The 27,801-nt window shown below is 47.3% G+C and overlaps 2 protein-coding genes and 1 non-coding gene across 9 annotated transcripts; 2 read left to right on the top strand and 1 right to left on the bottom strand.

Moving 5' to 3' along the window:
- Positions 1-5,944: 5,944 nt before the first annotated feature.
- On the top strand, positions 5,945-11,822 carry TIPIN (TIMELESS interacting protein). 5 transcript variants are annotated; one of them, XM_066195930.1, is made up of 8 exons: positions 5,945-6,693; positions 7,055-7,214; positions 7,308-7,401; positions 7,638-7,713; positions 8,710-8,832; positions 8,939-9,002; positions 10,731-10,919; positions 11,194-11,822. In XM_066195930.1, exons 2-8 carry the CDS (start codon positions 7,082-7,084, stop codon positions 11,346-11,348), a joined length of 834 nt encoding a protein of 277 aa, XP_066052027.1. In that variant the 5' UTR covers positions 5,945-6,693; positions 7,055-7,081; the 3' UTR covers positions 11,349-11,822. The 5 variants fall into 5 exon arrangements, with proteins under 5 accessions (XP_066052027.1, XP_066052030.1, XP_066052028.1 ...); XM_066195933.1 differs by having other exon boundaries at positions 5,945-6,697; positions 10,734-10,919; positions 11,197-11,822; XM_066195931.1 differs by having other exon boundaries at positions 5,945-6,697; positions 10,734-10,919.
- LOC136297116 (small Cajal body-specific RNA 14) lies at positions 9,801-9,934 on the top strand. The gene has a single exon (XR_010723100.1). It is a non-coding gene; the product is annotated as a small Cajal body-specific RNA 14 (non-coding RNA).
- Positions 11,823-12,183: 361 nt separating the features above from the next.
- DIS3L (DIS3 like exosome 3'-5' exoribonuclease) lies at positions 12,184-27,190 on the bottom strand. Of its 3 annotated transcripts, XM_066195925.1 has the most exons (17): positions 26,989-27,190; positions 24,148-24,301; positions 23,280-23,408; positions 22,584-22,719; positions 21,670-21,846; positions 20,681-20,759; positions 19,613-19,792; positions 18,898-19,067; positions 18,393-18,554; positions 17,476-17,723; positions 16,610-16,702; positions 15,542-16,075; positions 14,662-14,816; positions 14,399-14,577; positions 13,942-14,087; positions 12,773-12,947; positions 12,184-12,700 (listed from the first exon to the last, which is right to left on the bottom strand). In XM_066195925.1, exons 1-17 carry the CDS (start codon positions 27,131-27,133, stop codon positions 12,389-12,391), a joined length of 3,174 nt encoding a protein of 1,057 aa, XP_066052022.1. In that variant the 5' UTR covers positions 27,134-27,190; the 3' UTR covers positions 12,184-12,388. The 3 variants fall into 3 exon arrangements, with proteins under 3 accessions (XP_066052022.1, XP_066052023.1, XP_066052025.1); XM_066195926.1 differs by lacking the exon at positions 24,148-24,301 and having other exon boundaries at positions 26,989-27,072; XM_066195928.1 differs by lacking the exons at positions 18,898-19,067; positions 20,681-20,759; positions 21,670-21,846; ... (2 more) ...; positions 24,148-24,301; positions 26,989-27,190 and having other exon boundaries at positions 19,613-19,666.
- Positions 27,191-27,801: the final 611 nt, after the last annotated feature.

Raw genomic sequence — 27,801 nt, 5'->3', positions numbered from 1 at the left:
GAGTTCCTGCCCTCAGAGAGTTCCTGCCCTCACCGAACCCTGGGCGATAGCGGGAATAATCCTTCCCTGGCACAGGCTGCACAGAGAAGCCGTGGCTGCCCCATCCCTTGGAAGTGTCCAAGGCCAGGTTGGACGGGGCTCGAAGCGCCCTGGGATAATGAGGAAGGAGCGTTGGGGCAGTTTAAGTCTGCTCCATGTCTGAGCTTTGCAGCTCCCTCACACAGGGTGAGGGCCACGCTCCATGCTTAGCACAAGGAGGGCAGAAATGAGGATTTCAACGGGCTTGGCTTGGAACAGCCTGGTGTTCCAAGGTGCAGTGGAAGGCGTCTCTGCCCATGGCAGGGGGCGGAATAGGATGGCATTTAAGGTCCCTTCCAACCCAGCCTATTCTGTGATGACATAAACAGAACCTTGCTTTAACATCAACTTGCTCCCACAAATCGATAAAGGACTGGGGTTTTTTTTGAGAGTCTGCCACTTTACACTAAAGGACCCGCAAACTGCAGTGTAATAAGCAGCGGGAGCAGAGGGATCCCAGAGGAGAAGCAGCGGCAGAGAGGCCGGACAATGGTGTCCTGTGACAGCTCGGCTGGACAGAGCTGGTCAGTCAGGCCAGGACACGTGGGGCTGTCACCAGCCAGGCCTGGCTCACGGGCCAGCAGGGCACGTCACCCCTCGGGCAGGACAGCGGGGTGTCCGTGCTCCAGTGGGCTCTTCTCGGGTAGCAAAATTGCTGTGAGGGCAATATATATCCGTGCTATGGTCAGTAGAATGTGGTCTTCCATACCAGTTCTCTCTCCACGAGGAAGAACTGAAATGTAAAGATCCTGTTGTTTAGATGTGGATCTTGGAGGGGTTGAGGGGCTGGATATGGAAAATGAAAGCACTCAATGGCCTTGACTGGATAACAAGGCCAATCTGGACATGAGCGTGCAGTTAACTGTGACACGTACATTAATCATATGATGAGATTCAGGAGACAAAAGGAGTTCTGTGTATTTGACTTCTGTGGACACAGTGACACTACAGTCCTGCCTCTACTGCTGAGATCTGTAAAGAACTTTGCTAAAGTTTGAGTTGCTTTATAAGATTAATTCCTCATTGTCTGAATCCAGCAGAAGTCAGCTGAAAACTCAATTTTAAGGCCTGTAGGAGTTATAAAGTGAGAAGAGCTTGCAGATTTCTTCTGATTCCTGACACAGCTGAGAAATTCTTTCTGTTGCTACTGTGCATTTCTGCACCACACAGTGCTCCATCTGTCAACAAACACAACACATGGAGCAGAAAAGACTCTGCAGTTACTCATCATTTTGCTTAAGTGATAAACGAAACCTCTCACAGACACACGTGAGCCGAGAAGTGAAGCAGCACCGAGGAACTCAGCACTAAAGTGGAGGTGGTGGCTTGGTACTGGTAAAAGAGTGAAAAACCAGTTTCTTTGACAGCTCCATTTTTTTCCTGAGATCCCCTAATGGTCTTTTTCATATACAAGACGTGTGAATTTACCACTGACTGAATGACATCTTTCCAGCAGTGGACAGGTTTTATACTCCAATGAGTTGATTCAGACACAAAAGGAAGTGCAGAGTTAATTCCAGAACAAAATTTCTACTATGAATACTTTGGATAAAGAACCAGCCTGACTTCTGTATGATTCAAATTGTTGTGGTTTGCAAAATACAATTATATTGTAATGGAAGTAATCATTGATGTTTTTACAGAAACTGCAATGATGAACAAAGTTCCCCATATATAATGCAAAAATGCTGAACGGTTCCTATCATCTTATCCATTTCTAAAGTAAAACAAAATAATTTTTTTTCAGAGTTTTGCCATTAAAGATATATTCCCTCCATCCAATTCCAGATATTAAGGGACAGCTCCCTCCTCTGGAGCACTTTATCCTTGCACTGAGAACACTGGACTGTGAAATTACTGATTTCATCAATCTCCTTTAAAATCCCTTTGACCAAAGCACAAAACCCGAAAATATCTGTATCTAGAAATAAATTCACAGGCATATGGAGTGATGCCACTGCAGAAATAATTTCTGTACTGTCATCTGTAAAACAAAAGTTTAACGTCAGGGCATTTGTTACTAAAAATTAAGTGCATTTCCCCAGCTAAAGCAGAACACGTGTTTTGAAAATTTGAATATTCTCCATGGAAGGAACTGTATTTTGCTTTCCAAACAGGTGTTTCTGGAGGTGAATCACAGAGGAAAAGATGAAGAACAAATAGAAGGCGCTGTAATTTCAGCGTGAGGCTTCTGAGGGGGCAACTTTCTGATTTATTGATTTCACCACTGCTTGGAAAAATAGAAATAATTTGTCTCTGTAAATAGAAGTGGAACAAAGAAGCTTGTCTTTATTACCACTTTTTTCCCCTTATAGAAACCGAAATTTTGCCTAATTTCTTGCATGAGAAGAAAACCACAATTACTATATCGATCAATGGCATCTAAATTAAGCCAACTTTTCAAACTCGATTGCCGCACAGAGCTGCATATTTTACTGCCAAAACATGTGCACACAAACTTCTATTTGCAAGATTTAAAGCTTCTTAACCTATGCAGTGGTTAGCAAAGCAAGTTAGGGAAATAATTAGTCCCACAAAGCAATGGAATTTAAGAAGTCTTTCGAATTTGAATATAATTGACCAAGGGGATCAAAAATTATTTGGAGGGAGCTGACAGAGATCACAACTTGCCTTGCACCTAATTTCCCTCAAGACTTAAAAGAGCACTGTGGATCACAGCACAATTTTAATGCTTTGTGATACACTAAAAGCTTAGAAATGAACGTTTAAGGTGGCTGCATAACATCAAATTTAGATGAGATCAGCAAGGTATAAATGTAAATAAGTACAAATCACAAATAACTGAAATTTGCTTAATTCTCAAGATACGACTTCCCACTAATACAGCTACAATGGGAGCAGTTGTGCTGAGGGTTTGTGGCATGAACAGCTTTGCCAACATAATATTTGAAGGGTTGTTTTTTTTTTTTTGCTGAGCAAATTCTGCTCCCTTAGGAACAAACCCCTTCAAGCGTGGAAGCAGGCAATTATCCATCTGACAGATTTGCTTTGCCGTATATTACGTGTAACAAAGCAGGAAATGAGACTGAAATATAAAATAAGGTGCTAATTTTCTGCCGTTTTTCTAATGAAATTACAGTAATCAAACAGAAACAAGCAGTAATATTTCTTCTTCACCTAAACTAGAAACCAGAAGTGTTTTCTAGAACAGAGGCAACCTGGGGGGGGGTTTTGTTTGGTTTTTTTTTTTTCTTGACTTATTATTTTAGCAGCATGTGGCTGGTTATTCATTTCCTGAAGAAAAACCAATAATCAATGCCTGCCAGCATTTGCTTTTTATTTAATTAGGAACATAGCACTGGAAAGAACCACCTAGGTCATCAAGTCCAGTTTCTAATTAAACACTCTTCAAAAATATTGATTAATCAAAGCTGCATAAATATGGTGGGGTTTATAACTCTGTGTCCTCTGCAGAGATTGTAAGTGATCTTCTGCTTTCTTTTTTGGTTTGTAAGGATTTTTCAGTACAAAGAGTGACTATTATTTTCAATGCAAAGAGCTCATCATGTAGGTATTGGATTTTTCAGTAATTTTATATGACAATTACAGCATTTTGTGCTGGAAATTAGCAGCACTTGATCTACGATTATTATTAAATCTCTGTATTAATTTTCATACTTCAACTGCCTCAATCGATTGAAGAAATTGGCCATATCGAAAAAGAGGATAAATTGATTCAGTGCTAAAAAATCCATTTGTGTGTCCTCCCTATATTTAATATATTCTTGACTATAAAAGATGCTCCAGCAGTTGGGAATATCCATTTTAAACATTAACTGTTAAAATAATTTTAACCAGAAAGTAACTGCAATTGATTTTGTCCTACTAGAAGGACTACATTAAATTACCAGAAACACTGTATGTCAAATTTGAATTTATAGAGAAAGAAGGGAAAACCAATTCCTTTAATGGATTAATATTTTACGTTAATTTATATAGTTTTGTTTAAACAAAGACTATAAGTCAGATACACTTCTATGGACTGAGCTGTAAAAATATGAGAACAATTTACAGCTCCAAGTGCATTGGAGACGGGAGCCTGGAGCCTCTCCTGTTGTCCCTGCAACCCAAATCCTTACATGGCATTTTACGTGCACAGCTGCCAAACCTCTGAGGGCTCGGCAGATTTATGCCAGCCTGGACAACTGCAAACTGTTCATTTGTAAATTCCCAGGAGGTTCTGTCTGGAGAAGAGCTCGGGATCGCTCACTGTCCTGGTCCTTTCCTGTGAGACGGGGGGGTGGGAATCCCTGAGCTGCATTGGGAATCCATGAGCTGGATTGGGAATCCCTGAGCTGCATTGGGAATCCCTGAGCTGGACTGGGAATCCATGACCTGGATTGGGAATCCCTGAGCTGCATTGGGAATCCCTGAGCTGGACTGGGAATCCATGACCTGGATTGGGAATCCCTGAGCTGCATTGGGAATAGAGCAGTCACAGGAGCAGGGCAACGATTTTGCCCCTGTGCTGGGCACTGGGGTGGAGCTACTCGAGTGCTGTGTCCAACCTCTCAGTTCAGGAAGGACATGGAGCGTGTCCAGGGCAGGGAATGGAGCTGGGAAGGGGCTGGAGCCCCAGGAGAGGCTGAGAGAGCTGGGAAAGGGGCTCAGCCTGGAGAAAAGGAGGCTCAGGGGGAATGTCCGGGGATCGGGCCCTTCTCCCAGGGAACAGGGACAGGAGGAGGACATGGTGTAAAGCTGCACCAGGGGAGGCTCAGGTTGGACACCAGCAGGAATTTCCTCACAGAAAGGGCGGCCAGGCATCGGAAAGGGCTGCCCAGGGAGCTTTGGAGTGCCCATCCCTGGAGGTGTCCGAGGAATTCCTGGATGTGGCACTCGGTGCTCAGGGCTGGTGACAGGGTGGGCATCGGGCACAGGTTGGACTCAATGATCCTGGAGGTCTTTTCCAACCTCGGGGATTCTGTGATTGTGTGAAGTGACAGGGGGCTCAACAGGCACTGTTTTAAATCCCATTCCTGGAGGTGACTTACCGTGGGGCTTTGCAACATTGGATATTTCAAATTAAACGCTAATCCCCAACACTTCTTCCCTGACAAGGTGACACTACAGGTGGCTGGAGTTGCTGGTGGGTGAGACATTGGACATGCCCCGGCCATTTCTGCTTTTTTGGCAGCCCGGAAAGCCAAGTGTATCCTGCGCTGATCCCACAGGGAGGGCAGCAGGTGAGGGGGAATTCTGCCACTCTGCCCTGCTCAGGTGAGACCCCACCTGCAGCTTCAGCCTTGGGGCCCAGCACAGGAAGGGGAGTGAGTCCAGAGGAGGCACCAGGATGATCAGGGGGATGGAGCACTTCTCCTGTGGGGAAAGGCTGAAAGAACTGGGATTGTTCAGCCTGGAGAAGCTTTGGGGTGACTTAACTGTGGCCTTCCAGTTCATGAAGGGACCTTACAGGAGGGATGGAGAGGGACTGTTTACAAAGATCTGGAGAGACAGGACAAGGGGAAATGGCTTCAAACTGACGGAGCAGGTTTAGATGAGATATTAGGGTGAAATTCCTCCTTGTGACGGTGGTGCAGCCTTGGCACAGGTTACCCAGAGCAGCTGTTCCATCCCTGGAAGTGTCCAGAGGCAGGTTGGACGGGGCTTGGAGAAAGCTGGGACAGTGGAAGGTGTCCCTGACGACAGCGGGGGGGTGGAATGAGAATGAGATTATGTGTAACGTCCCTTCCCACCCTGAGCATTCCCGGACTCCACGGCCCTGGGATCGCCCCAGCGGCCCGGCCCGCCCTCCGCGTTTTGGCGCCAAAACCCCTGAGCCGCCTTCGGGAGCTCGCGAGACTCGGGGCTCTCGCGGGTCTCGGCGCGCGCGGGGGAGGCCCCGGCCCCTCGGCCCGGCCCGCGCTGCCTCACGGGCCGAGCCGCTGGAGGAGCCCGAGCCTGTTCCCACACCGCCTCAGCCCGGCCGGGGCCGCTGGAGGAGCCCGAGCCTGTCCCCACACCGCCTCAGCCCGGCCGGGGCCGCTGGAGGAGACCGAGCCTGTCCCCGCACCGCCTCAGCCCGGCCGGGGCCGCTGGAGGAGCCCGAGCCTGTCCCCACACCGCCTCAGCCCGGCCGGGGCCGCTGGAGGAGCCCGAGCCTGTCCCCACACCGCCTCAGCCCGGCCGGGGCCGCTGGAGGAGACCGAGCCTGTCCCCGCACCGCCTCAGCCCGGCCGGGGCCGCTGGAGGAGCCCGAGCCTGTCCCCGCACCGCCTCAGCCCGGCCGGGGCCGCTGGAGGAGACCGAGCCTGTCCCCGCACCGCCTCAGCCCGGCCGGGGCCGCTGGAGGAGCCCGAGCCTGTCCCCGCACCGCCTCAGCCCGGCCGGGGCCGCTGGAGGAGCCCGAGCCTGTCCCCGCACCGCCTCAGCCCGGCCGGGGCCGCTGGAGGAGACCGAGCCTGTGCCCGCACCGCCTCAGCCCGGCCGGGGCCGCTGGAGGAGACCGAGCCTGTCCCCGCACCGCCTCAGCCCGGCCGGGGCCGCTGGAGGAGACCGAGCCTGTGCCCGCACCGCCTCAGCCCGGCCCCGCTCCGGCATTAGCGTCCCTTGAGCAGCCGGGAAAGAGGAATCCTCCTCCTCCAGACGCCTTTGGAAGTGGGTGAGCTGTGCATTTGGGGAATTGCCACTCCACCCCCGAAGGCTTTGGCCAGGGATGTGAGTGGCACGCGGCCCCACGGACAAGCGCTGTGGTCAGGAATCCACTTGTTTGGGTTAATTTCTGCCACTCCCAAGTAACTTTGACGAGTTGAAACAGCACAAACCCGAATAATTTTATTCGGCTTAGCTAGGCTGAGTTGTGTTATCCTCTTTGTGGTATCTGCTGTTTGATTTGTACCATGATCTGGTTGGCATATCTTTTCCTGAAAAAGCTGTAAATACTGTATATAATTAGCGTTTATCTGCTTCTGTGACAGCCTCGCTGCTTCTCTTTAAACGCTTTTGGTGTTTTCTGCAGGAGGGGAATAAAGGCTTCTTTGTGGCAATGCTAGATCCTTTAGAGAACAACTTGTTTGATCTTCCTGATTATGAGAACACAGAAGATGAAAAATTCCCACCTCTTCCACCTCCTGCCTCTCCAGGAAGAGACGATCCAGAATGGGCTCAGGCTAATGGAGGTGAATACAAATGGAAACTTAAAATGTACATGATACAATCCTGGGTGATGGCAATTGCTTTGAATACTTTATTGATGCTGTTTTCTTCCCCAGATCCGGATGGGAACCAGCAGTCCCAGACAAAGGATTCTGCTGTGACCACACGGAAAGCAGTTAAAAGGCCAAGGCCTAGATTAGATGCCCAGAGGTAACTTTGTACAGAATATTTCTTTATGTGCTGAGTTTGGTGTAGGGCTGTGGGAGAATCATTGAGGCATCTCTAAAACTGGTGTGAGTTCTTTATAATCAATAGAAAGAGTCCAAGCTTTAGGCTGGTTTAAGATATGTGAGTGTTTTTCCTTTTCTTTTTTTTTTTTTTTTTTTACTTGTTAATTGAAGGAAAAACGTGTAGGTTTTAAATAACTGCCCCATTCCTATTCCAAGGTTAATTTCAGAAAGGGGACTCCCAGCTCTGAGACACTTGTTTGACAATGTGAAATTCAAGGGTAAAGGGCACGAGGTAAGACCTGGTGAGCTTTGGTTTTGTTTCCTGGGAGGTTGATGTAGATTTGATAGAGTGCTGCCCCTCTGATCCAGGGAGAATTGATAGTTCTCTGAGTAGCCAGCTTCCCAGCAGTATCTGAGCAAACCCTCGTGGGGTTTGGAGCTGCAAATTTTAAAACACACACAAAATGCTTTAACAAAATCCATCTTTTGATCATAAAATTCTTTTCCACAGCTCTAAAAGTAGAAGATCACATCTGTGACTCCTGTGTTTTCCATACAAGTAGGGTTTTGAATCCCAAGGTTTAAAAAAAAGTGTGGAAGGAGAAAGCAGGACTTTCTCTACAAGCTTTCTTACTGTTTTGGATGCACTTAAACTTATTTTCCTCTACATATCATTATAGAGTTGGATCTCTTGCCAGGGCACCTGTGCATCTGTGCCTTACAAACAGCATCCATGGCAGAAATGTTCTCATTCCCTCTGCAGGCACAAAGGAGCTGAGCACTAGTGCTGAAAGGTGCCAAAACCTTTCCTGGATCAGCTCATTGTGATATATCTGCATCCTAAACATCAGGATCAGTGCCAGCTGTGGATTTATTTCAGCCTGGGTTCAGCCCTGGTGGTTTAAGGACAATACTTCAGGACCTGCAGATGTTTCACAGGATGTGCAAATTCTCCCCTGAGCTTGTATCAGTGCTGTTCTCACAGCCTGGGATCACACTGACATGGATTGTGGGAGGGGGAAGGAAAGGTCACCCACACATTGGCATTGCTGGCATTTTCCAGAGACTGTCAAGCTGCTGGTGCTCCGTGTTCTCAGGAATTCTGTCTCCTTTCCCTCTGCAGTCTCCCTGTGTAGTAATGCAATCTTTACACCTCTAGCAGGTGCTTCTAAATAGGGAAAGAGTTTCACTTTACTTTTTGACATGTTGCGAAGTTAGCTGGGAAGTTCTGTGGATTTTGTCCCTGCTCGGTCAGCTTTGGCAGTTGGGTTTTTCTTTTCTGCTCTAGGCAGAGGACCTGAAGACACTGATACAGCACATGGAGCACTGGGCTCACAGACTGTTCCCAAAACTGCAGTTTGAGGATTTTATTGACAGAGTGGAGTCTTTGGGGAGCAAAAAGGAAGTTCAGGTATGAATTGTTCAAATGAAATTGCTGTGGTTTTCCCATCCTCCCAAAATTGAACGTAAAAACTTGCTGCCGATGAAACACCAATGTTTTAATCTCCCACCGGCAGACCTGCCTCAAGAGGATTAGACTTGATCTTCCTATTTTACATGAAGACTTCAGAAATAACGAAGGTATGCTCTCTGTGCTGTTCGTACAGTACTTCAGTGCTAGAGATCATTTACTTCTCTTCCTGCTGACCAGGAGTGAATGATCATGGTGGGCTTTTCTAGTGTGGAAGAAATTGTTGAGAGGTCTGTGAGTGTTACGACAAAACTGAACTGGTACTTGCACATGTATGTAAAAACAAAGTGCATGGGCTGCTGAAAGGAAATGGGAAATGGGTCTTAACCAGCATTGTTAGAAATGTTGTTCCAAAAAGCCCCTTAGAACTGCAGTTACTGAGCACAGAGGTTTGTGTTGCACACCCCCCATGAGTCTGGAGAGCTCTTGGGTCCTGTTAAAGGAGAAATCACAGACTCATCCTGATGACACTTGGAATAGTTGCAGGGAGTGATGCTCTTCCCAGGCCAAGTGCTGCTGGTGCTGGGGGCTCTCCTGTGTCTGTCAGTGCTGGCACAGCTCTGGGAGCATTCCTGCTGCCAGCACTTACTGAGCATGAATCAAGAGTCTCTTCCAATCAGACAGAAATTAGACATAAACAGTTTTTAATTAAAAAGGAAGTAGAGTTCACATGGTAGTTTGAAAGAAGCTTTAGCAGCAGAAAGGAGGGAATTTCACTGTCATCCCTAAGGGCCTGAGCAGGGTTTTGTATTTTGACTGTCAGTCTTGAGAGCATCATCCCCATTGTCCCGTTTGTGTCCACATGAGCTTCGGCCTCCAGCCCAGGCAGGGAGTGGTGCTGTGGAGGGTGAGCTGATGGGTGGTCCCAGCTCCGAGCTCTGGGGTGCCCTTGGGGCAGCTGGGGACACGTGGCTGCCTCACTGCTGCTGCACTGTGACAACTGCACTGCAGCCACAAGCAGCCACGGACAGCAACAGCCGTGGTGCCTGCCGACAGCGTCTGCAGAGAGATCAGATTGTTCTGTGCGATGGTTCCACACACCTCAAACCTGCCTTTAATCCTGCTGCTGAGCTCTGTGAGGGCACTGCCACAGCCTTCAGGGGAAACTGGAGTGGGCATCTCACAAGTGGGAAATAAAAACCCAGGCTGGGCTGTTGTATTAACAACCCAACCTTTCTGTCAGCTCACGTTCCTGTTCACAGGCTGAGAGTGCTGCAGAGGCTTTGGGCTCTCTGGGTGGATGGAGTTTGACTGAACTGCCTCCACTTCGCACCTTTCAGTGCTGGCAGATGAGTAAATATCTCTGTACCAGAGCACACTGGATTCAGAACTGAGTACTCTGTGTGTCCAAACTTCTGATTCACAGAATCCTGGGATGGTTTGGGTGGGAAGGGACTTTAAAACCCATCCTGTTCCTTCAATTAGTGCCACACAGCCTAGCCTTGAAAGGCTGAAATTCCTGTAGTGACTCCTGCAACTTTCTAAAGGACAGTGTTTTAATTAGAGTTGGGAGGAAAACTACCTGCCCTAAGGATTGCCTGCATTTCCTGTCCCTTTTGCCCCTTCAAGCACAGCTGCTGTTGCCAGCTCAGTGCACAGAGCTGTGCCTCTGCACTCAGCCATTGATTATTGTGTGTGTGAGCTCTGAGCACTTGTCGTGTCCTTTGAATATTGGGGATGTGGGCCTAGGCAGAAAAATTCCCATTAAAGTTATGGAATGAGCTTCAGCTGTCGATACAAAATGCAGAAGATAGAAATGCTTTCAGAATGTTCGATATGAAATGGATTTCTGTGGGTTTGAAGTGTTGGTTTCCCCCTCTTCACCCCTCGTTTTTAAGCAGAAGGAGAAGGGGAGAGCCCTGGGCCGGAGGCAGATGGCCGTTCCCAGTGTGGCAGTGCAGCGCCGAGCTCCCAGCCGGGCGCGGCGCTGACGGACGAGCAGCAGGAGCGCATGAGGCGGAACCGGGAGCTGGCCCTGGAGCGGCGGCAGGCGCGGCTGCAGGGCCCCGGCCACGCCCAGCACCCGGGTAAGGACCCGTTCCACTGAGGGCAGGGCAGGGCAGGGCTGCTGCCTCACGGCTCTCCTAGGAACTGCTGGAATGTGCAACTCCCACACTTTAAGTTTTCCTGTAGTTAAACTCCCTGGTGGTTGTACCAAGCTGTGACAGCTTTGTCTCGGGAGAAATGCAGCTCGGCCTCTCTTCTCTGTGCCGCCCTTGCCACAGACTGGGAGTGTGGTGATGGAGACATCAGTGAAACGCAGCGGCAGTGTCTGCTCATGGATTTTCTTTTTTCTCTCAGCAGAGCTCCCCAGTAGTTTCTCAGAAGAGGAGTTTGACAGCCCAGTTGCTCAGGATCCCACTGGCCTTACTGAAGACACTCGGGTTCCTGCAGCCAGGGATGCTCCCACAGAAGATGGAGAGGATGAATTGGAACGCGCCAGGGAAGAGCAGTAACTTCCCCACACTGTGAATGCCTTTCTTGACCAAAACACCCGCCTGCTTTAAGTACTGTCATTATACCGAAATGTGGCTTTTGGCACTCCAGAAGCTTCAGGGAATTCTTTCCCATGGTGTCACTGAAGGACAGAACTCTCCCCTGGAAGCTGCAGAGGAGCAGCTCTGTACACCAGGAAACAGAACAAAGCTCTTCAGCTGCACTTGAGCCATCGTTTCCACCTCCCAAAACGTTTTCTAGGAAATGTTTATGAGTTTTTGGACCTACTTTGAATATAGTTTATAATTTATGTTAAACTGAATTAACTGGGATGTTGATGGGTTAAGTTGCTATTAAAGGTGTGTTGTTTGGGGGTTTTTTAACAAGTCTTTTAACAGGGGTGCTGGATTTTTTTTTTTAAACTGCTTATCCATTACTTGTGTATTTTTTCATATAAAATGGAAGCTATTAAATTTCAGAAGTCAAACCTGAAATTCTTGTCTGAGGCTGTTACAAGGCCAGGGCTGCCACATTTCCCCATCCCTTGGGTCACAGGGAATGAGACCTTCCTTTTCCTGATCCTGCTCTCTGCTTGAGGCTCTGCTTCATCCTAATTTGAGTCTTGGCTTTCCTTACACAACAGCTTTTCCCTTTGGTGGAATGAAGAGGAACCACCAGTAAAAAGTACTGAATTTCTACACACTGAGTGAAGCCACTACCCTCAGGGCAACAGGTGTTATTTTATGAAGGAATTTGCTTTTTATATCCTTGTAGGGAAGAAGGAAGTATTTAGGTTTTATGGACAAATATAAGCAAAGTACTTTTTGGAATGATTTTTAAAAGAATTCACAGCACAGTGTCTTGATCTTTAGTCTGAAATACGAGCTTTATCAGGTATAAAATGTTTTCATAATTCATCCATACTCATAATCGGATAAAAATAATTCTTTTTAAAATAGACATTTAGCTTCTTATTGAAAGGACTCTTGAATACTTAAATAAACTTTTTAAAAGATCCCCAAGCACTTGTGCACAGCGAACAGGAGTGGGACAGCCCGGGTCAAGTCCTGACGTCCTGGGTCACATCCAGCAGCGCCAGCTCCCGGATCTCTTCCAGCAGCTGGTACAGGCTGGGCCCCTTGGTCTGGCAGAACTGCCGGGACTCCTCATCCAGCACTTCCCCCCTGGCTGTGTCCTGGGCACGCTGGGCCTCCCCTGCAGCCTGGCTGACCTCCCTCACCAGGTCAGCCCTCCCGCCGTGGGGACTCCTGCGGGCGGCCTCGGTGCCTGCGGTGCGGTGCGGAGCGTTCCGCAGGATCTCCAGCCTGATGGTCTCGGCGTGGCAGCGGGAGCTCTGCACCGCGATCCTCACCTGCAAGGCAATGTGGTGCCTGAATTTCTGATGGTGCAGTTTGCTTTTCCTCCCCTCGGATGAGACACTCACTGTGATGTGGTCGAAAAGGCTCAAGGTCAGCGACTCTCCAGTCGTCGTAGTGGAGGTGATTTTATGCTGGGAGCGATGGAGGGATCCAGGCTTCCACTGGCAGCTCCCAGCCCCTTGGCAGGAGATGACCAAGCCCTCTTTGTTTTTCATGTAGGCTGCACCTTTGATTCCATACCTACAAAAGAGCAGAGAGAAGCTGTTCTAACCATTTCCAGGTCCCTTAGTTTCCAAACACGCAGGCTGGCTGGGATTGCAGAAAAGCAACAGGAAGCAGCCTGATAATCCTGCCTCAGGAACGCTGATAGGTGTTGCCAAAGAAACCCAGAGGTGAAATCAGCATGGAGAGAGGGACTGAAGTGTTTGGAGGGCAGTGAAGCAGAAGTGAAATAGTCAGTGATCCATTATCTTAGTGCTGGGTGGGGCCTGGAATGGCTCAGTCATGGGAGAGGAGCAGCCTTACAGGTTTTTCCAGACGCACAGTTGAGGACACAGTTCTCCATTTAATAAAAAAAGCTCCTTGAAGAGCAGCAGAGTGTCTGCCCTGGGTTCTCTGTAAGCAGCAGCCTCTCCTGGCTGGCGAGGTGATGCATTTATGTGAAGCCAGGTTTTATAAGCTCTGCATCACCTCTGGGTTTGGCCGGCAGCCCCAGAACGGCTTAAAATATTACTGAGACAGCATCATGGGAGGTGTTTGAAAAGCAAGAATGTTTTCATTAAGAGGAAAACAACAAACCATCCAGAACAAAAGAGAGAAGCTGTGCTAGGTGCAAGGAGGACCTTTGCACCTGCTACAACACCCCAAAAACGCACCAAAGGTCTTTGTGCGCTCTCTGAAGTGTGTAAGGAGTGAAGTGGGATTCTTGGCATCCTGCCCAACAGAAACAATAACAGGGTTTTGAGGTAAAGCTTCAAGGATCCGACAAATGTTTCTATGCTGGCACTAGGCCAAATAGGGTTATCAAAGTTTTTTACTTTATGAGTGGAACAAAGAGTGAAACCCAAATCCTTCCCTAAGATGGAAACCCCACCATGTGACATGGAGGCTCTGGCTCTTGGGCCTCCGAGGCAGCCCTCTGGAATGCTGGAGGTGTGAACGAGCTGCGGCAGGCTGTGCCCTCACGGCACTGCGGCAGCAGCAGGTGTCAGGGCCCCGCCAGCCCCGGGCTCACCGCGGCACGAAGAGCAGCACGCCGTTGGTGCGGATGGAGTAGATGACGCCGTCAGCCACGCAGCGCTCGTCACTCTCGGCGCTCCTGTCTCGGAAGTACATGCACTGGAAGAGCTCGGTGGATTGCTTCTGGGCACGCTGCGCTGCCTGTGAGCACCCCACACACACACAGAGACAAAATCCTACGTAAATGTTCCAACAAGTGGCTCTGGCTTTCATCTCCACGGCTGCTTTTTCCCATTATTTACTGTCTTGCCCTCTGCCCCAGAAAAATTACATCTGAAACAAAATCCCGTGTGCAGTACAAGTGAAGTATGAGCATTTTACTACCGCTCTCAGAAGAAAACTGATACTTAAAAAAACCCCAAAGCACCACCAATAAAAGTGAAGTGATACTCTTTACAAAAGCCACAGTCAGGACTGGTATCCCATGGAGACTCCCACAAGGACGCCCTTACCCGGTTCCTGTTATTGATGTGTCTGCACAGCTCCTCCAGATCCTTGTTACTGATGATGCTGTCCTTGGCATCCGCCGTGCTTCCCCCCAGGGTGGCTGCCATCAACAGCCTGTGCACGACGATGTCAGCGTATCTCCTGATGGGAGAGGTGAAGTGAGTGTACTTCTCCAGGGCCAGCCCTGCCAAGAGCAAGGAACAGAGGTGAGCAGGCACAGCCAGCACAGCTCAGAAACCACAGGGAAGGCAGGGAAGTGCCCAGGTACCATAGTGATGGAACTGCTCCTCGGGACAAGAGCCAGTTGAGAAGTAGAGGGCGTTGGACATGGCGTGGGTGGCCATGGAGCGCAGCAGTTTGTTCACAGTGGGATCCGACGGGTCGTTTGCTCTGTCCAGAGACTCGGCCAAAGCCTTGTTGGACCTGGCGAAAAGGTGTTAATTCCAGAGAAAATGACACTACCCTTGGTTATAACGGCTCACGGTTAACAACGGCAGAAAACCCACAGAGAAGTCAATAGTTATTCATACGAAAATGGCAAGCAGAGCGATATTGAAACTTTCAGTGCAGTTTAGTAACAGCTCTGCTCTAAGAAAAGGTTTAGAAAAATCCCAGTTTTCACCCAGTTGTCTGCTGCAACCTGGAGAACCAGGTACTGGAGCAAACTCCATTCTGTGCAGTACAGAAGAGTGAGCTGGTCCAAACCTTTGTGTCCAGCACAAATGGGACAAGGTGACACCCAGGTCACAGGGGCTCTACTGATGCCCTTCACCATGGCTTCCTCATGCTATCTTGCCTAAGTAATCTGAATTATTTTGAGTCATTTAAAATGACTACATGGCACAGAATTCACCTAATTTAAACCAGTTCTCTTACACAGGAAATACAGGGCAAAAAAGACCACTGCAGAGCCTGACCACTGCAGAGTGACTGAACAAATGTTTTGTCTGGGTATGTCTACAGTTATTCAGCCACTGCCATTTGCAGCACAGCCAGCAGAAAGGCAGGCAGCTTCTGCTGGTCAGAACGTCATCAGAAAAGTTCTGATAAAACTCTTTTTAGGAACTGCTATGCAGTGTCTCTTAACATTGATACTCAGAGCTGGAATTGCTTCATTTAAACGACAGAGCTTTAGTAATAAAAGCTACCGCGTGTCTATTGAGAAGCCTTTGGCGCTGGCACATTCCCGAAGCTCGGCGAAGAACTCCTGGCGGGGAGGAGGGTGCTGCCGCAGCAGAGCTTGGTGGGGGAAATCCTCGGCGATCCTTTTCGCCACCCAGTGGTTGGCCAGGATCATGCATTCCGCCACGGTCTCGTGCACTTCCAGCGGCTGCTTGGGGATGAGGTCATGGATGTTCCGTTTGTCGTCCAGCTGCACTCGGATCTCGATCCCTTCCAGCTCCAGCGCGCCGCACCTGTCCCGCTTGGCTCGCACGTGCCGCGCTATGTCGGTGAGCTTGGATAAGGCCCAAACCAGCTCAGCCAGCTTCTTCTGCCTCGTCCCTTCAGCCAGGCCTTTCAGTTCCTGGATGTCCCCCAGCACACTGGTGTCCCCATCCAGCAGTGCCTGGGCTGTCTCATACTCCAGCTTGTAGGCAGAGCGGATCAGGCTCCTGGTGTACTGGACCCTCAGCGCCTCGAACGATTCCTTCTCCAGCTCCCACAGGACACTCACAGCGTACCTTGAAGACAACACCACAGCCCTGGAACAGTTCTGGTAGATTTAAACTCCCATTTCAACCACATTCAACTCTTAGATTTAATTCTGGTTGTGGAAGCATCTTTTTCTTCATGAAACCAGTGCTCAGCAACACCACTAAATGATGCACTTGCGTTTCAGTCTCACGCACGACAACTGAAATGAGGAGCAGCTCCACAGCAGAATTTTCAATTCATCTGCTGAAGCAGAGTACCCCTAAGGTATTAGGCCTCCTTTAAGTTAAAGCAGAGCTACACTGTGATAGTTATTTTTAATTTAATTTTATTTTTTATTAGTCCACAATGGACATCTCTGTACCCTGAATATCCTCATGCCAGCCTCGCATATCCTCACGCCAGCAGCCAACTGAGCCTGTAAATTGATCCAAACTGGTCTATAAAATTCACCCTGCCCGTGGTAGAACTGAAAGGTAATTTTTAACGTCCACAATTCTCCCAGTAATGATGCCAAATGAGTGGTGGAAGTCTCCCTGGGCAGCAGAATCGCCAGGCCTTACCTGTCCACACCACTGAGGAGGGAGCAGAGGTCGGCGCTGAGGACTGAGGGCAGCATGTCATAGCGCCGGTCCGCCAGGTAATACGTGGTGGCCCTGGAACAAAACACAGCCACTGCTCTTCCCACCAGCAGCCCTGGGGCTGGCTGGGGTGTAACATTGCTCCACAGCCTGATTTGAAAGGGTTATTCCCACACAACGCTCACAGGTGCAACACCAAAGTTAAATCATTTAAATAGCTATTTGTGCGGTGCAACCCTAATTTTGCCTTCCTTGGTATTTCAGCTGCCATCAAGGGCAGAACTGGGCTGGACAAAACTTGCTCACTGAAGAAGAGGTGATTTAATGGCTACATCAAACATCTCTGCTGCCTGCACTTCATACTTCTTTGAATCTACAAAGAATACAGTTCATGAAGTGATTCAGCAGTTCAAGTTCAAAACAGCGGGAATAAAAGAAAAAAGAGAATGAAATATTTGCACATTAAAAGACAAGATTGAATATTAAAACATAAGCCTGACAAATACCACTGGAATTAAACTCATGTAAGTCTAATTCCATTTTGCGGGTGTTCATCTCCCTTGGAATGCAAACAAGTGGTTTTTAAAAATCCTTTAAGTCACAGATGTTAAATTAGACTATAAAGCAAAGAGGAGTGATTAGGGAAAATAAACTTGTACAGCTTTCTGGAAAATGTGTCCAAATAAAAGCAGAATGTCACTAGTTACATAACAGCTCCATCAGCTTTAAGAAGTCTTTAGTCAGACATGAAAGGTGAAAGCATGTTTCTTTCCTTCTAAAATTTCCTTGAGGCAGCATCACAAACTCCTGAGCTCCATAAATTTTCTGATTACCAGAAAATAACTCACCTTGCTCTGGCCTCAACATCGGTGTAGGAGTTTGCAGGCACGAAGTGAGTGACATCTGCAATGTGCACCCCCAGCTCGAGGTTCCCGTTGGGCAGAGTCCTGACAGACAGAGCATCATCCACATCCTCACAGCCCTTGGGGTCAATGCTGAAGATCAGGTGGGTGTCTCTCAAGTCAAGGCGTTTGTTTGCCTCCTCTGGACTCACTTTCCATGGATTCTTTGGAGAACTCACTGGCATCTCCCTCATCTATACAGAAATATTGTTGGTGAACATAGATTTATATGCTTTCTACAATAAGATGCCAACAAATTAGATCGAATTAGTGTTTTGAATTCTTCTTTTGTTTCATTTTACATTTCCTTTACGGAAAGTGTGGAAAAAATTGAAAAGAATTCTATGTGTTTTAGTAACCAACATTATTACTGTGGTGATACTGCAGCTCTGGCAAATACAACCATTACATACTGGTTTTTTAGTCTTCTTTCAATTAATTGTAGGTATAATCAAAATAGTTATCGCTGAAAGCTGGTTCCTCTCCCAGCTGAGAACAAAGTATTTAAGACAATGATTTCAGTAGGATGAGGCCTTTAGGATCAGTAGCATAACCACATACTAAAGACAGAAAAAACTTAGAAGTCTAACTCAAATTTGAATTAGGAGTTTGTAATCTTCTCCTCACAGCAAAAGGATTATTTTAAAATCACTCTTGACTTGAAAATCCACAGTACCAATAGAACCACTGATCTAAGAGATTCCAGAAAAATAAAATACAATAATAATAAATTTTCAGCTTTCAAAATGGGCTTTCAAAACCCCACTGGCGACAAAGATGTTGAGCCGTAAGAGGGTCCCTCTCTTTGAGAAGCAAGAAATTGAGAGAAAAGAGAAAAGACCGACCAGATGACAGAGACAAACCTGGATTTCTGAGAAAGGGGCAGCACAGATGCTGTTCTCCACCAGGATAGCTGCGATTTCCCCCTCCAGGTCTCCAATCCTCCCCAGGACCCTCACAAAGTGTCCGTTGGGGTACAGGGAGGTCGACTCCCAGGAATCGATGCGCACGACAACTCTGTACTCCTGCAGGGAGACAGCTCGGTCAGAACCCCTCTGTGCCCCTAGAAAGCACAATTTATACCCCCAACACAGCCTTGCACTGAGCAGAAAAAACCCAAGGCAAGTGATATCTAAGTGCTCAGGGCAGCTGGACTTGTGGACCAAATTCAGAACTCAAATAAGCTTTGTAACCTGAAGCTGAAGTGGTTCTGACAGGGATTGAACACAGTCCTTCAAGGCAGAAATTGAACCCTCACAGACTTTAGCAGTTTTACCATGTTTTTGTCAAGGAAATCATCATTAGAGCCTACAACACCCACACAGCTTTGCAGGAACACAGACCAGAGAAACATTTCAGTTACATTACCTGCAGTGCCTCAGCCTGCTGAGTGCTGATCCGGATTTTGGGAATTCGGTAATCCCAAGGCGTCACAAGGACTTTCTGAGCATTCCTGCCCTGGGACTGGCTCTCTTCTTTAGAGGGGAAAGTGACCACATAATCCCTCCAGTTCTTTTGGATGATTCCAACCACTTTACCTTTAAATAAGGAACACTGTGCATTAAAGAGTTAAACAGAAGCAGGAAAGCAAAGATGTGGGAGGTGCAGGAGATTCATTGCTTTGTAAAATGAACTGAAGTGTCCCCAAATCTGTCACAACTGCCAACAACATATGGTGAGCAGACAATACAAGTGTGTCATGAACTACTGTTGGCAGAGGCAGATTTTAAAGAGCTTTCATTTATGTGAAGACTAAGTCATTGTATAGATTTCAGTTGATACACGACATAAATTATTCAGAGATTCCCACTGCTGCTGAAATGTGGCCAATCCTAGGAATTTCTAATAGCAAAGAGCAAAACACAACATGATTTCCCTGCAAAAAGAGAATTAACCTCTTTAAACTTTCAGCTCTGACCTCAATAAATTTTTAACATGCAGCTGCAGCTGTGGAGTAATGATTTCAAACAAGACTGTAAGTTCCCATGGTACCCAGCCATGTCACACTGAGATACTTTTTCACCTAACTTTTTTTTTTTTTCATTATTTACCAGCAGGGAATGAAAAGGATGCTTCTCCTTACCTGTGGGCATAGGGTCACCTGTGGTGTCTGCAGGTGCTTTGTCCTCAGTCTCATTTTCACAGAGGGCAACAGTCCTTCCCTTCCACTCATGCACAGGGAGCAACTCCACCACAACCACATCCCCATGGATTGCACGATTCCGAGCCTTTGACCCATAAATAAGGATGTCACTTTGAAGTTCTGTATTTAAAACAAACAGAAACCTGCTAAAAAAATTCAAATCTCTCCCTTCTTGGCAGCATTCTACTGAAATAACAGGAAATGACATTTCCAATATGATTTCTTCGAAAAAGGACTACTGGCAAGAAATTAATATTGGAAGGAAATGAAAACCTTTTCATTTTTTTTTTTTTTTTTTTTTTTAGGGATCTATTAAGGAATTCTGTAAGTGAAGTTTTGGATAAAAAGCAGCATAGGTTGGGATGAGTTCATGGTTCTTAGGCAGCAGCTATAAAAACACACATATTTAAATTTAAATTAAATTTAAAACACGCATATTTAAATTGTGAAAGCCACTGCCACAGAATTCTGAGCAGGATTCAGAACAAAACAAGCTTTTAAAAAATAAATGAGTATGAGTATATTGAGCACTGGCTTGACTGCAGGGTCGGTCACAGGAGCATTTGAAAGCAGTTCTTAGTGAGAGCTGGGCCAGTGTGTCTGTGCAAGGGCAATGGACTGTTCGTTCTAAGGGGCAGATTAGTAACTCATGCCAGAGAGACAATCCTGGATCACTCTGGATCAGCTTGATCCAAAAGGCAATTTTCCAATGATGTTCACAAAGACCGGTTTGTAATCCTGCCAACATCTATGCAAACTCTCACTGCAGTCAGAGGAGTGGTCACCTGAGGTTAGAGCAAAGCACAGGGACAACGTGCAGCAGCATTTCCCTTCAGAGAGGTGCAGGGAAACAAGACCAGAGTATGGCCAGAGGTGGTAAGAAGGAGGAAGGAGTTCTCCTCACAAGTTCCACCCTCTGGTTAATCTTCTCCTTTCAGGCCCATGGAAACCACACAGGCACTGCAGAGTCTCAGGCTTCACCTTGTTTGATAACTGAGCACTTCTCACCTGTGTCTTTGCTGCCAAAGCCCTGGAGCCGAACAAAAGCCTCCAGCTGTGCCCGGTGCTTATTGACGTTCAGAGTGCCCTGGAAGAGACCAACAAAATGAAACAGTCACCCGAAAAATAGACAACTTTAAAGGATTAAATTTGCGGGGTTACAATTATTTTTACATGGATTAGTTTCTATTGATCCGTAGGTTATTTTGAACACAACTGTTCTCTCCTTAGGGGAGGAATGCAGGATGAAGAACTTCAGGAATTCACTTCTGGAAAACAATGGTAAATTCTTTTAAATGCTGAATTTATTTGTAAGATGGTAAATGACGTTTTACTCCAACCACAGGCAGTGTAAGATTCCCTTTGCTACCTGCCTTAGCCCAGAATCTGGCATTATTCCAACAAGAAAGAAAAACCTCAGTCTTTCTGTTCATATTTTATTCCTGCCTCTGCTGAAATTGCCCAGAAAAGAACAAATTACTGCCTCTAATTCTTCAAATTATTTTTAAAAGAAGAACACTTGTCTACCAACAATCCATATTAAGGCCCTGAACAGCCACAAACCTGTAAATTAATTCCACTGACTGGGAGATCTCTGTGCAAATGAAGTTAGAACTGCTGCCTTTGTGCAGCACTGTTTATATTTAAGAACAAGGTCTCACTGCTTCAAATCACAGCTGGTCTCTCAATTTACAGGTACATCACATATCAACCTGAAGAAAAATCCATAACAAATTTCAAATCCTCAACAGCCGAATCTTACTTTAACTTCTCCAAGAAAAAAAAAAAAAAATTAAGAAAAATTTCCACACGTCACAACACATTGTAGGGGAAATATTTTGAGAATCCTAAGAATCCTAATCCCTTTCATCCTCCTGTTTTCTTCCCCTCTTCCCACCACAGCCAGATTTCTTTCTCTAATCACTGTAATTCAGGCAACTCAAGGGACCAAGCACAAGACCGCACTGTTCTGTGTATGTTCTCTATGTAACAAATACCTGCAGGTATCTTCCAGATTTGATCCCAGCCTCCAGGATTTCCACAGGTAAGTGCTCAGGATATTCCCTCCCGTGGTTCTCTTGGCTCTCACTCTCCCGTTCTCGCCGGGCTTGGACTATGGAGTCAAAGAGCTCATGGGCAGCCTTTAGGTCAGGCCAGAAGTTATCCAAATAATTCTGCATGCACAGAGAGAGATAAACAGCAAAGTATTCTGAGATCTCTGCTCTTTTAGTAACGCATTTGGAAAGCCTGCAATGGACAAGAGCTGTCTCACACTACACCCAAATGACACTTCCAAGGGGTAATGATGAGTCTGCTCTGAACCCCACAGGTCTCACCCAGGTTCAGCGTAATCCACTGCTGAATACAACAAAGGTCAATCAGTTTGATTGATCAGGTTTTACTCAACATCCTTCCACAGATAAACATAAACATCCCACCCCCTGATCCCAGTGGTGTCAGAGATGGACAGCAAATGAAGAATGAGTTATCTTCTCAGACATCATCCTCAGCAGTGCAGGCCAAGTAACTGCCAGAACATTGTTGATGGATATTCAGGCTACAGCTGCTTGTGGACTGCTTGCACTCCAGATTTAGGCAGCTGCCTGAGGGAACTGATCACTGCTCATCAGTGCCAAATTCCTTAAAAACAAGGAAAAGGTCTTCTAAGAAAGATGAGCTCTATCCTCAGAGGTCTGTTTATCTTTCCAGCTCTCTGCTTTGCTCACTGCCATTGGTTTCTCCGACATTCCCCTAAGTGACACATTCGCTTGCTTTGATAAATGGGGACATGAGTTACCATCACAGTTTTCTTGAACGTAACCTCTGACATGATTTGCAATACACTTTAATGTACTTGCTTCATCATTTTGATGCAGCATAAAGGGGACCTTTTATTCTTCTGGCACGTTACCTTGAAGGAAATCACAAACACTCCTTCTGTTTCATTTCCGTACTGCCTGATAGCATCTTCATCTTCTGTTACCATAACAACTGGCATCTGACCCAGGCAGTGATTGTGATACCAGGCTGCTGCACTGTAAATATTCCTGAAAAGCAAAGTTTGAAATAAGATTCCTGGCATAGCTCATTTGCTACTTGCAAGATTTTGGTGGCCTCATATGAACGAGATTTTGATTTAACACTCAGACTTTTGAGAGATACACACCAAGCTACAGAAAGATTTTTCTGCAAAAAACGTTCCTGTGCCATTCTTAAGCACCAAAGGAAGAGAGGAGAATAGAATGTGTCCTCCCCAACACATCCACTTGTGCCCCCCTGGCTGCAACAGAACATGAAGTTCCTCTGAGTGAAAGTTTGGAAAAAGCAGGCTGGAGGTGCTAAGACATTGATACTATGGGGTGTGACTTTAAACTGATCCAGCCTTTTCTTCAGCATTATTGCATTTAATTTAGTACATTTTGTCTATTTCCCTAAGAAAACCATGCTGATTCTTTTATAATCATAAAGCACAATGCAGACTTCCAGTGACTGTGAACAGTTGCAGAGCTGAGCAGAGCAAGAGCTCTCAGTACCTGGTGCATGCTCACAATCTTAAACACAAAGTGATGATGCTGTGCAGTGTGACGCTGCAGAGGTTCAAACAAACCTGGTCTGCCACTTCTCCATGGATTCTCCCTTCTCCCTGGGCAGGTAGCAGTGCTGGTGGAATTCATTTGCAAACACGGTACAGTCGTGACGGGGATCCTTCAGCAGATTTCGTAACTTGTTGTACTGCCTGGAATGCAAAATGATAAATATGTTCTTGTGCTTTCTTTTGACAATGCTATTTTAACTCCACGTGAAAACACAGCTGAAAAACTCCAGGAAAATTACTGTCATGCACAGAGAAATTTACCACTGATGATAAATGCTAAACCATCACCTGCAAGCAAACTTTTAGGTTCTACAGTGAACACTTCTGATTTTTAACATACTTGTTTTCCAACGAGCCCCACAAAACATCCCAAGTGTTCAGGAACTTGTTTTGTTAGTCACTTTTGGGGCAAGGGCTATTTCTGCAAAAGCATTTGTGCTTTAGAAATATGGGAAGGCCCTGAGAGCAAATTTCCCTCTGAAATGCCCGGGCAATGCTCAGGTTAATGACTGGTGAGATAAGTACCACACAATAATATTAATTGCTCCCCAAAGACAAGTGCTCAGGCATCACCAATACAGCAAACCAAAACCTGCCCATAATCGAGCTCTGGGCACATGATAGATCATTACTGCAAAGTCTAATTGATTCCTGTCACCAGTCACTTGATTAGTTAATAAAGCTACAGGTTTCATACTGCTCCTATCAAGTGAAAACTATGCCAGGCATTGATATCCATGGATCAGAAAAGATCCCAGTCCTTCCCCTTCTGTAAAACTACATCAAGACACTTGAAAGGCCTAAAAACAAATTATACATTTTACAAATCAGTATTTTTACTTCAATCTAAATGAAATACAAGTTCTTACGGGATAAATACCTGCGTCCTTTCTGATGTTGCACAGCCTGACAAGCTGTTTGCATGAAAATAATTCCTTTCAGCTCTGGAAATTCCAGAATCTCCAGGTACTCCTGAACAACCTTGCAGTCGGGGACAACGTAGTGTGTGACATCATCTGATAACAATTTGCCATCTAGAAGATAATTCAGAGTTTCGAGGTTCAAACTTTCAGTTGCAATATTGGTTTTTTGAAAATATTTCCCAACGTAAGAAAATTAGAGTTGTGTCTCCTCAAATGGGTACATTTCTTTTTCTGATGAACAAAATTACGGATATTATGGAATAATTCTGTGGTACAGTCCATAAATTTGTGACAATACCCTTTAGCATCCACTGATGCCAACATTTAGTGCAAATTTTATCCAAAGGAATGAAAATTATCCACTTTCATTATGAAAAGGCTGTAACTTAAAAGAGCAAAGATTACAGTTCTTTCTTCTCTGCTGCCATATGAAAAAGGGACTGCACATCTGGCACAGAAAATCTTTTCATGGAATTTCCAAAAGCTGCGGAATTATGAGCAGTTCCTTTACCCTGCTCCCACAGCTCTCTCTGTTCAAACACACCATTTACAGCAGGCTCTTTACAAAAAAGAGCACAGGCAAGGGTACACATAGAAAAAAACACTGCTACTGCAAAGAAAATATGTTTTTAAACCTAAACTATTCACCATTGTTGTTAATTTTCTTTATAGAGACTTCATCCCTTAGGAATATGTCATCAAAATATCACACACATCACAGATGACAGCTTATAATGTACCTCAAAATTAAAGGGTTTAATTGCTTTCGGTATTTCAAAGATTCAGATGGGAGGGGATCTCCACTGTATTTTCTCTCAATACCTATTTATTCTTTATTATAAACACTGAGCTGGTGAACTCACCACAGTGCAGGCAAATAATACAGAATAAAGTATATAGATATTGACAAGTCAGGTTATTTTCACGTATTTCTTAGAAGCTGCCACGGGACAATCTCTGAGCTGTGACCACAAGAAGTGTGAATCCAGCCAGCGCAATTGCGCACACAGGAACTTGGCCCTCATCTCACACTGAAGGCTTATAATGGATGATGGCAGCAGGCATACAAGAAAGCTAATATTTATTAATAATTCAGAGGAGCATTAGAAGTGAAATGCCACTGGAAGATTTATGAGCTCTGCCCATACAAAGTTATCCTTGCCTAGCCCATACATCTAGAGCAGAATGACTCCCAGGCAGGCACAGCTCACCCTTACAAGCACCTGCTGATGTGATTTTTGCAGGCAGGGCATGAAATAGATTTGCTCAGCACACCGTGTAGAGTCAGGAAGGAAAACAAATATTTCCCTCACATCTGGGTTACCTTGAATAATCACACAGGGACATATTCTGACCGACACCTGTAGCACAATTGACATTGAAGTACAAAAGAGGGGGAGTTAGGCACAGCAGGAGAGGTTAGACTTTTTTCTGATACGTGCCTTTAATTTATCCTTGAGGAATTCACAACCAAATGCAGGTTTTTTTAGGGAGCAGTAGCTATCACTAGTCCTGATCTCCTAGATAGCAGTAATACAGTATAATAACCTAAGTAACACACCTTCTGCCCTTGATTGCAACCTAAATCAAAAGTGAAAACATCTATGCCAATCACAGTTCCAAAGGAAAAAAAAAAGTTACAGTTCTCAACCTTTTCTTTTAGACGAGTCATTTGGCCGATTTAAACAGGTTGGATATTATGTTTGTCATCTGCCAGTCAGTTTCCTGCGGCAAACAAATTGTGCTATTGAACAAAAACAACAACAAACCCAACTGAAATATCAACCACAGCTCGGGTGATGATCTATGATGCACATAACAGCACCACAGTATGCAAAAACAACAACAAATGTAGACATCAGAGCCTGGCAGCCTTCCCGTGTCTGAAATGCCCTGATATAACACAGGCAATTACATTTAATTACTGAACAGAAATAGCTGCTGATGCAGAATTACAACGGCTTCGAGATAATGGCTCGGCCCCATTGTAATACTTAACAGGTACGTATAGAATTTAACTCATGCTATAAACCATCACCCTGCAGAAATTAATACACTTTAAAGGATCTTTGGAAACAAGAGAAGTGCCAAAATGGAACAATCCTTTTGCCTTTTATCGCCGCCAGTAAGCTGCTCACAGCAAAACCCTCTAACAATCAGCTCGATTCCTTTCGCTCTTAACGCCTCGTTGGTTTCCGAAGGATCTTGCTTTAAAGGAGAACTATTGCTACAGCCGCGATTTGTTCAGCACGGTCCGGGACGGGGATCATCCTTTCCCCTTCAGGGAGAACACTAGCCCGAGGATCATCCTCTGTCCTCAGGGATCCCCCAGCTCAGGGATCACTCTCCGTCCTCAGGGATCACCCCAGCACGGGGATCACTCTCTGTCCTCAGGGATCCCCCAGCTCAGGGATCACTCTCCGTCCTCAGGGATCACCCCAGCACGGGGATCACTCTCTGTCCTCAGGGATCAGCCCAGCTCAGGGATCACTCTCTGTCCTCAGAGATGCCCCAGCTCAGGGATCACTCTCTGTCCTCAGGGATCACCCCAGCACGGGGATCACTCTCTGTCCTCAGGGATCCCCCAGCTCAGGGATCACCCGCTGTCCTCAGGGATCAGCCCAGCTCAGGGATCACCCGCTGTCCTCAGGGATCACTTCGCCCCCAGCTCTGCCCTCCGCCTCGCCGGGGGACGCCGCCCGCCGCCCACCGCCCCAGCCCGGCCCGCGGGCGATCCCGGCTCTGTCCGTGCTCACCCCCGGCTCCCCGCAGACCCCTCACGGCGGAGCCTCACTCACCGCGGGCGCAGGCGGCGCGGCACTGGGCGCTGCGGCACAGGGCGCTGCGGCACGGCACGTCGGGGCGCAGGTAGTGCTCCCGCACCACCCGCACGGCGCGGCCCTGCTGCCCCCGCAGCTGCAGCACCTTCTCCGTGCGGAGCATCGGGGCGGCGGGGACCGGCCCGGAATGGCGGCCACCGGCGGGGACCAGCGGCCCCGAGGCCGCGACTGCCGGGGCGCCTGCGCGGGGCGGGGCGCGGGGTCACTGCGCGGGGAACGGCCCCAACGGAGGGGCGGGAAGAGAACGGGTGGGGCGGGCTGAGGGCGCCGGGCGGGGATGAAGTGAGGGCGCCGGGCCGGATGAGGGCACCGGGCGGGAGCGAGCTGAGGGAACCGGGCGGGAGCGAGCTGAGGGAACCGGGCGGGAACGAGCTGAGGGAACCGGGCGGGAACGAGCTGAGGGAACCGGGCGGGGACGAGCTGAGGGAACCGGGCGGGAACGAGCTGAGGGAACCGGGCGGGGACGAACTGAGGGGATGCCAGTTGAAGGGACCGGGGCGGCCTGAGAGGACAGGCCGGGAACGAGCTGAGCTGAGCGGTGGGCTGAGGGGACGCGAGCTGAGGGGCGGGTGGGAGACAGCTGAGAGCTGGAGCTGAGGGACAGCGGGAACGAGGTGAAGGAGCTGGAGCTGAGGGACAGCGGGGACGAGGTGAAGGAGCTGGAACTGGAGCTGAGGGACAGCGGGGACGAGGTGAAGGAGCTGGAACTGGAGCTGAGGGACAGCGGGGACGAGGTGAGGGAGCTGGAGCTGAGGGACAGCGGGGACGAGG

This window comes from Chamaea fasciata, unplaced genomic scaffold (genome assembly GCF_029207755.1).
Source record: "Chamaea fasciata isolate MVZ Bird 193981 ecotype frontalis unplaced genomic scaffold, bChaFas1.0.hap1 SCAF_14, whole genome shotgun sequence".
NCBI classification, from domain to species: domain Eukaryota; kingdom Metazoa; phylum Chordata; class Aves; order Passeriformes; family Sylviidae; genus Chamaea; species Chamaea fasciata.
This window is presented reverse-complemented; position numbering and strand designations above follow the sequence as displayed.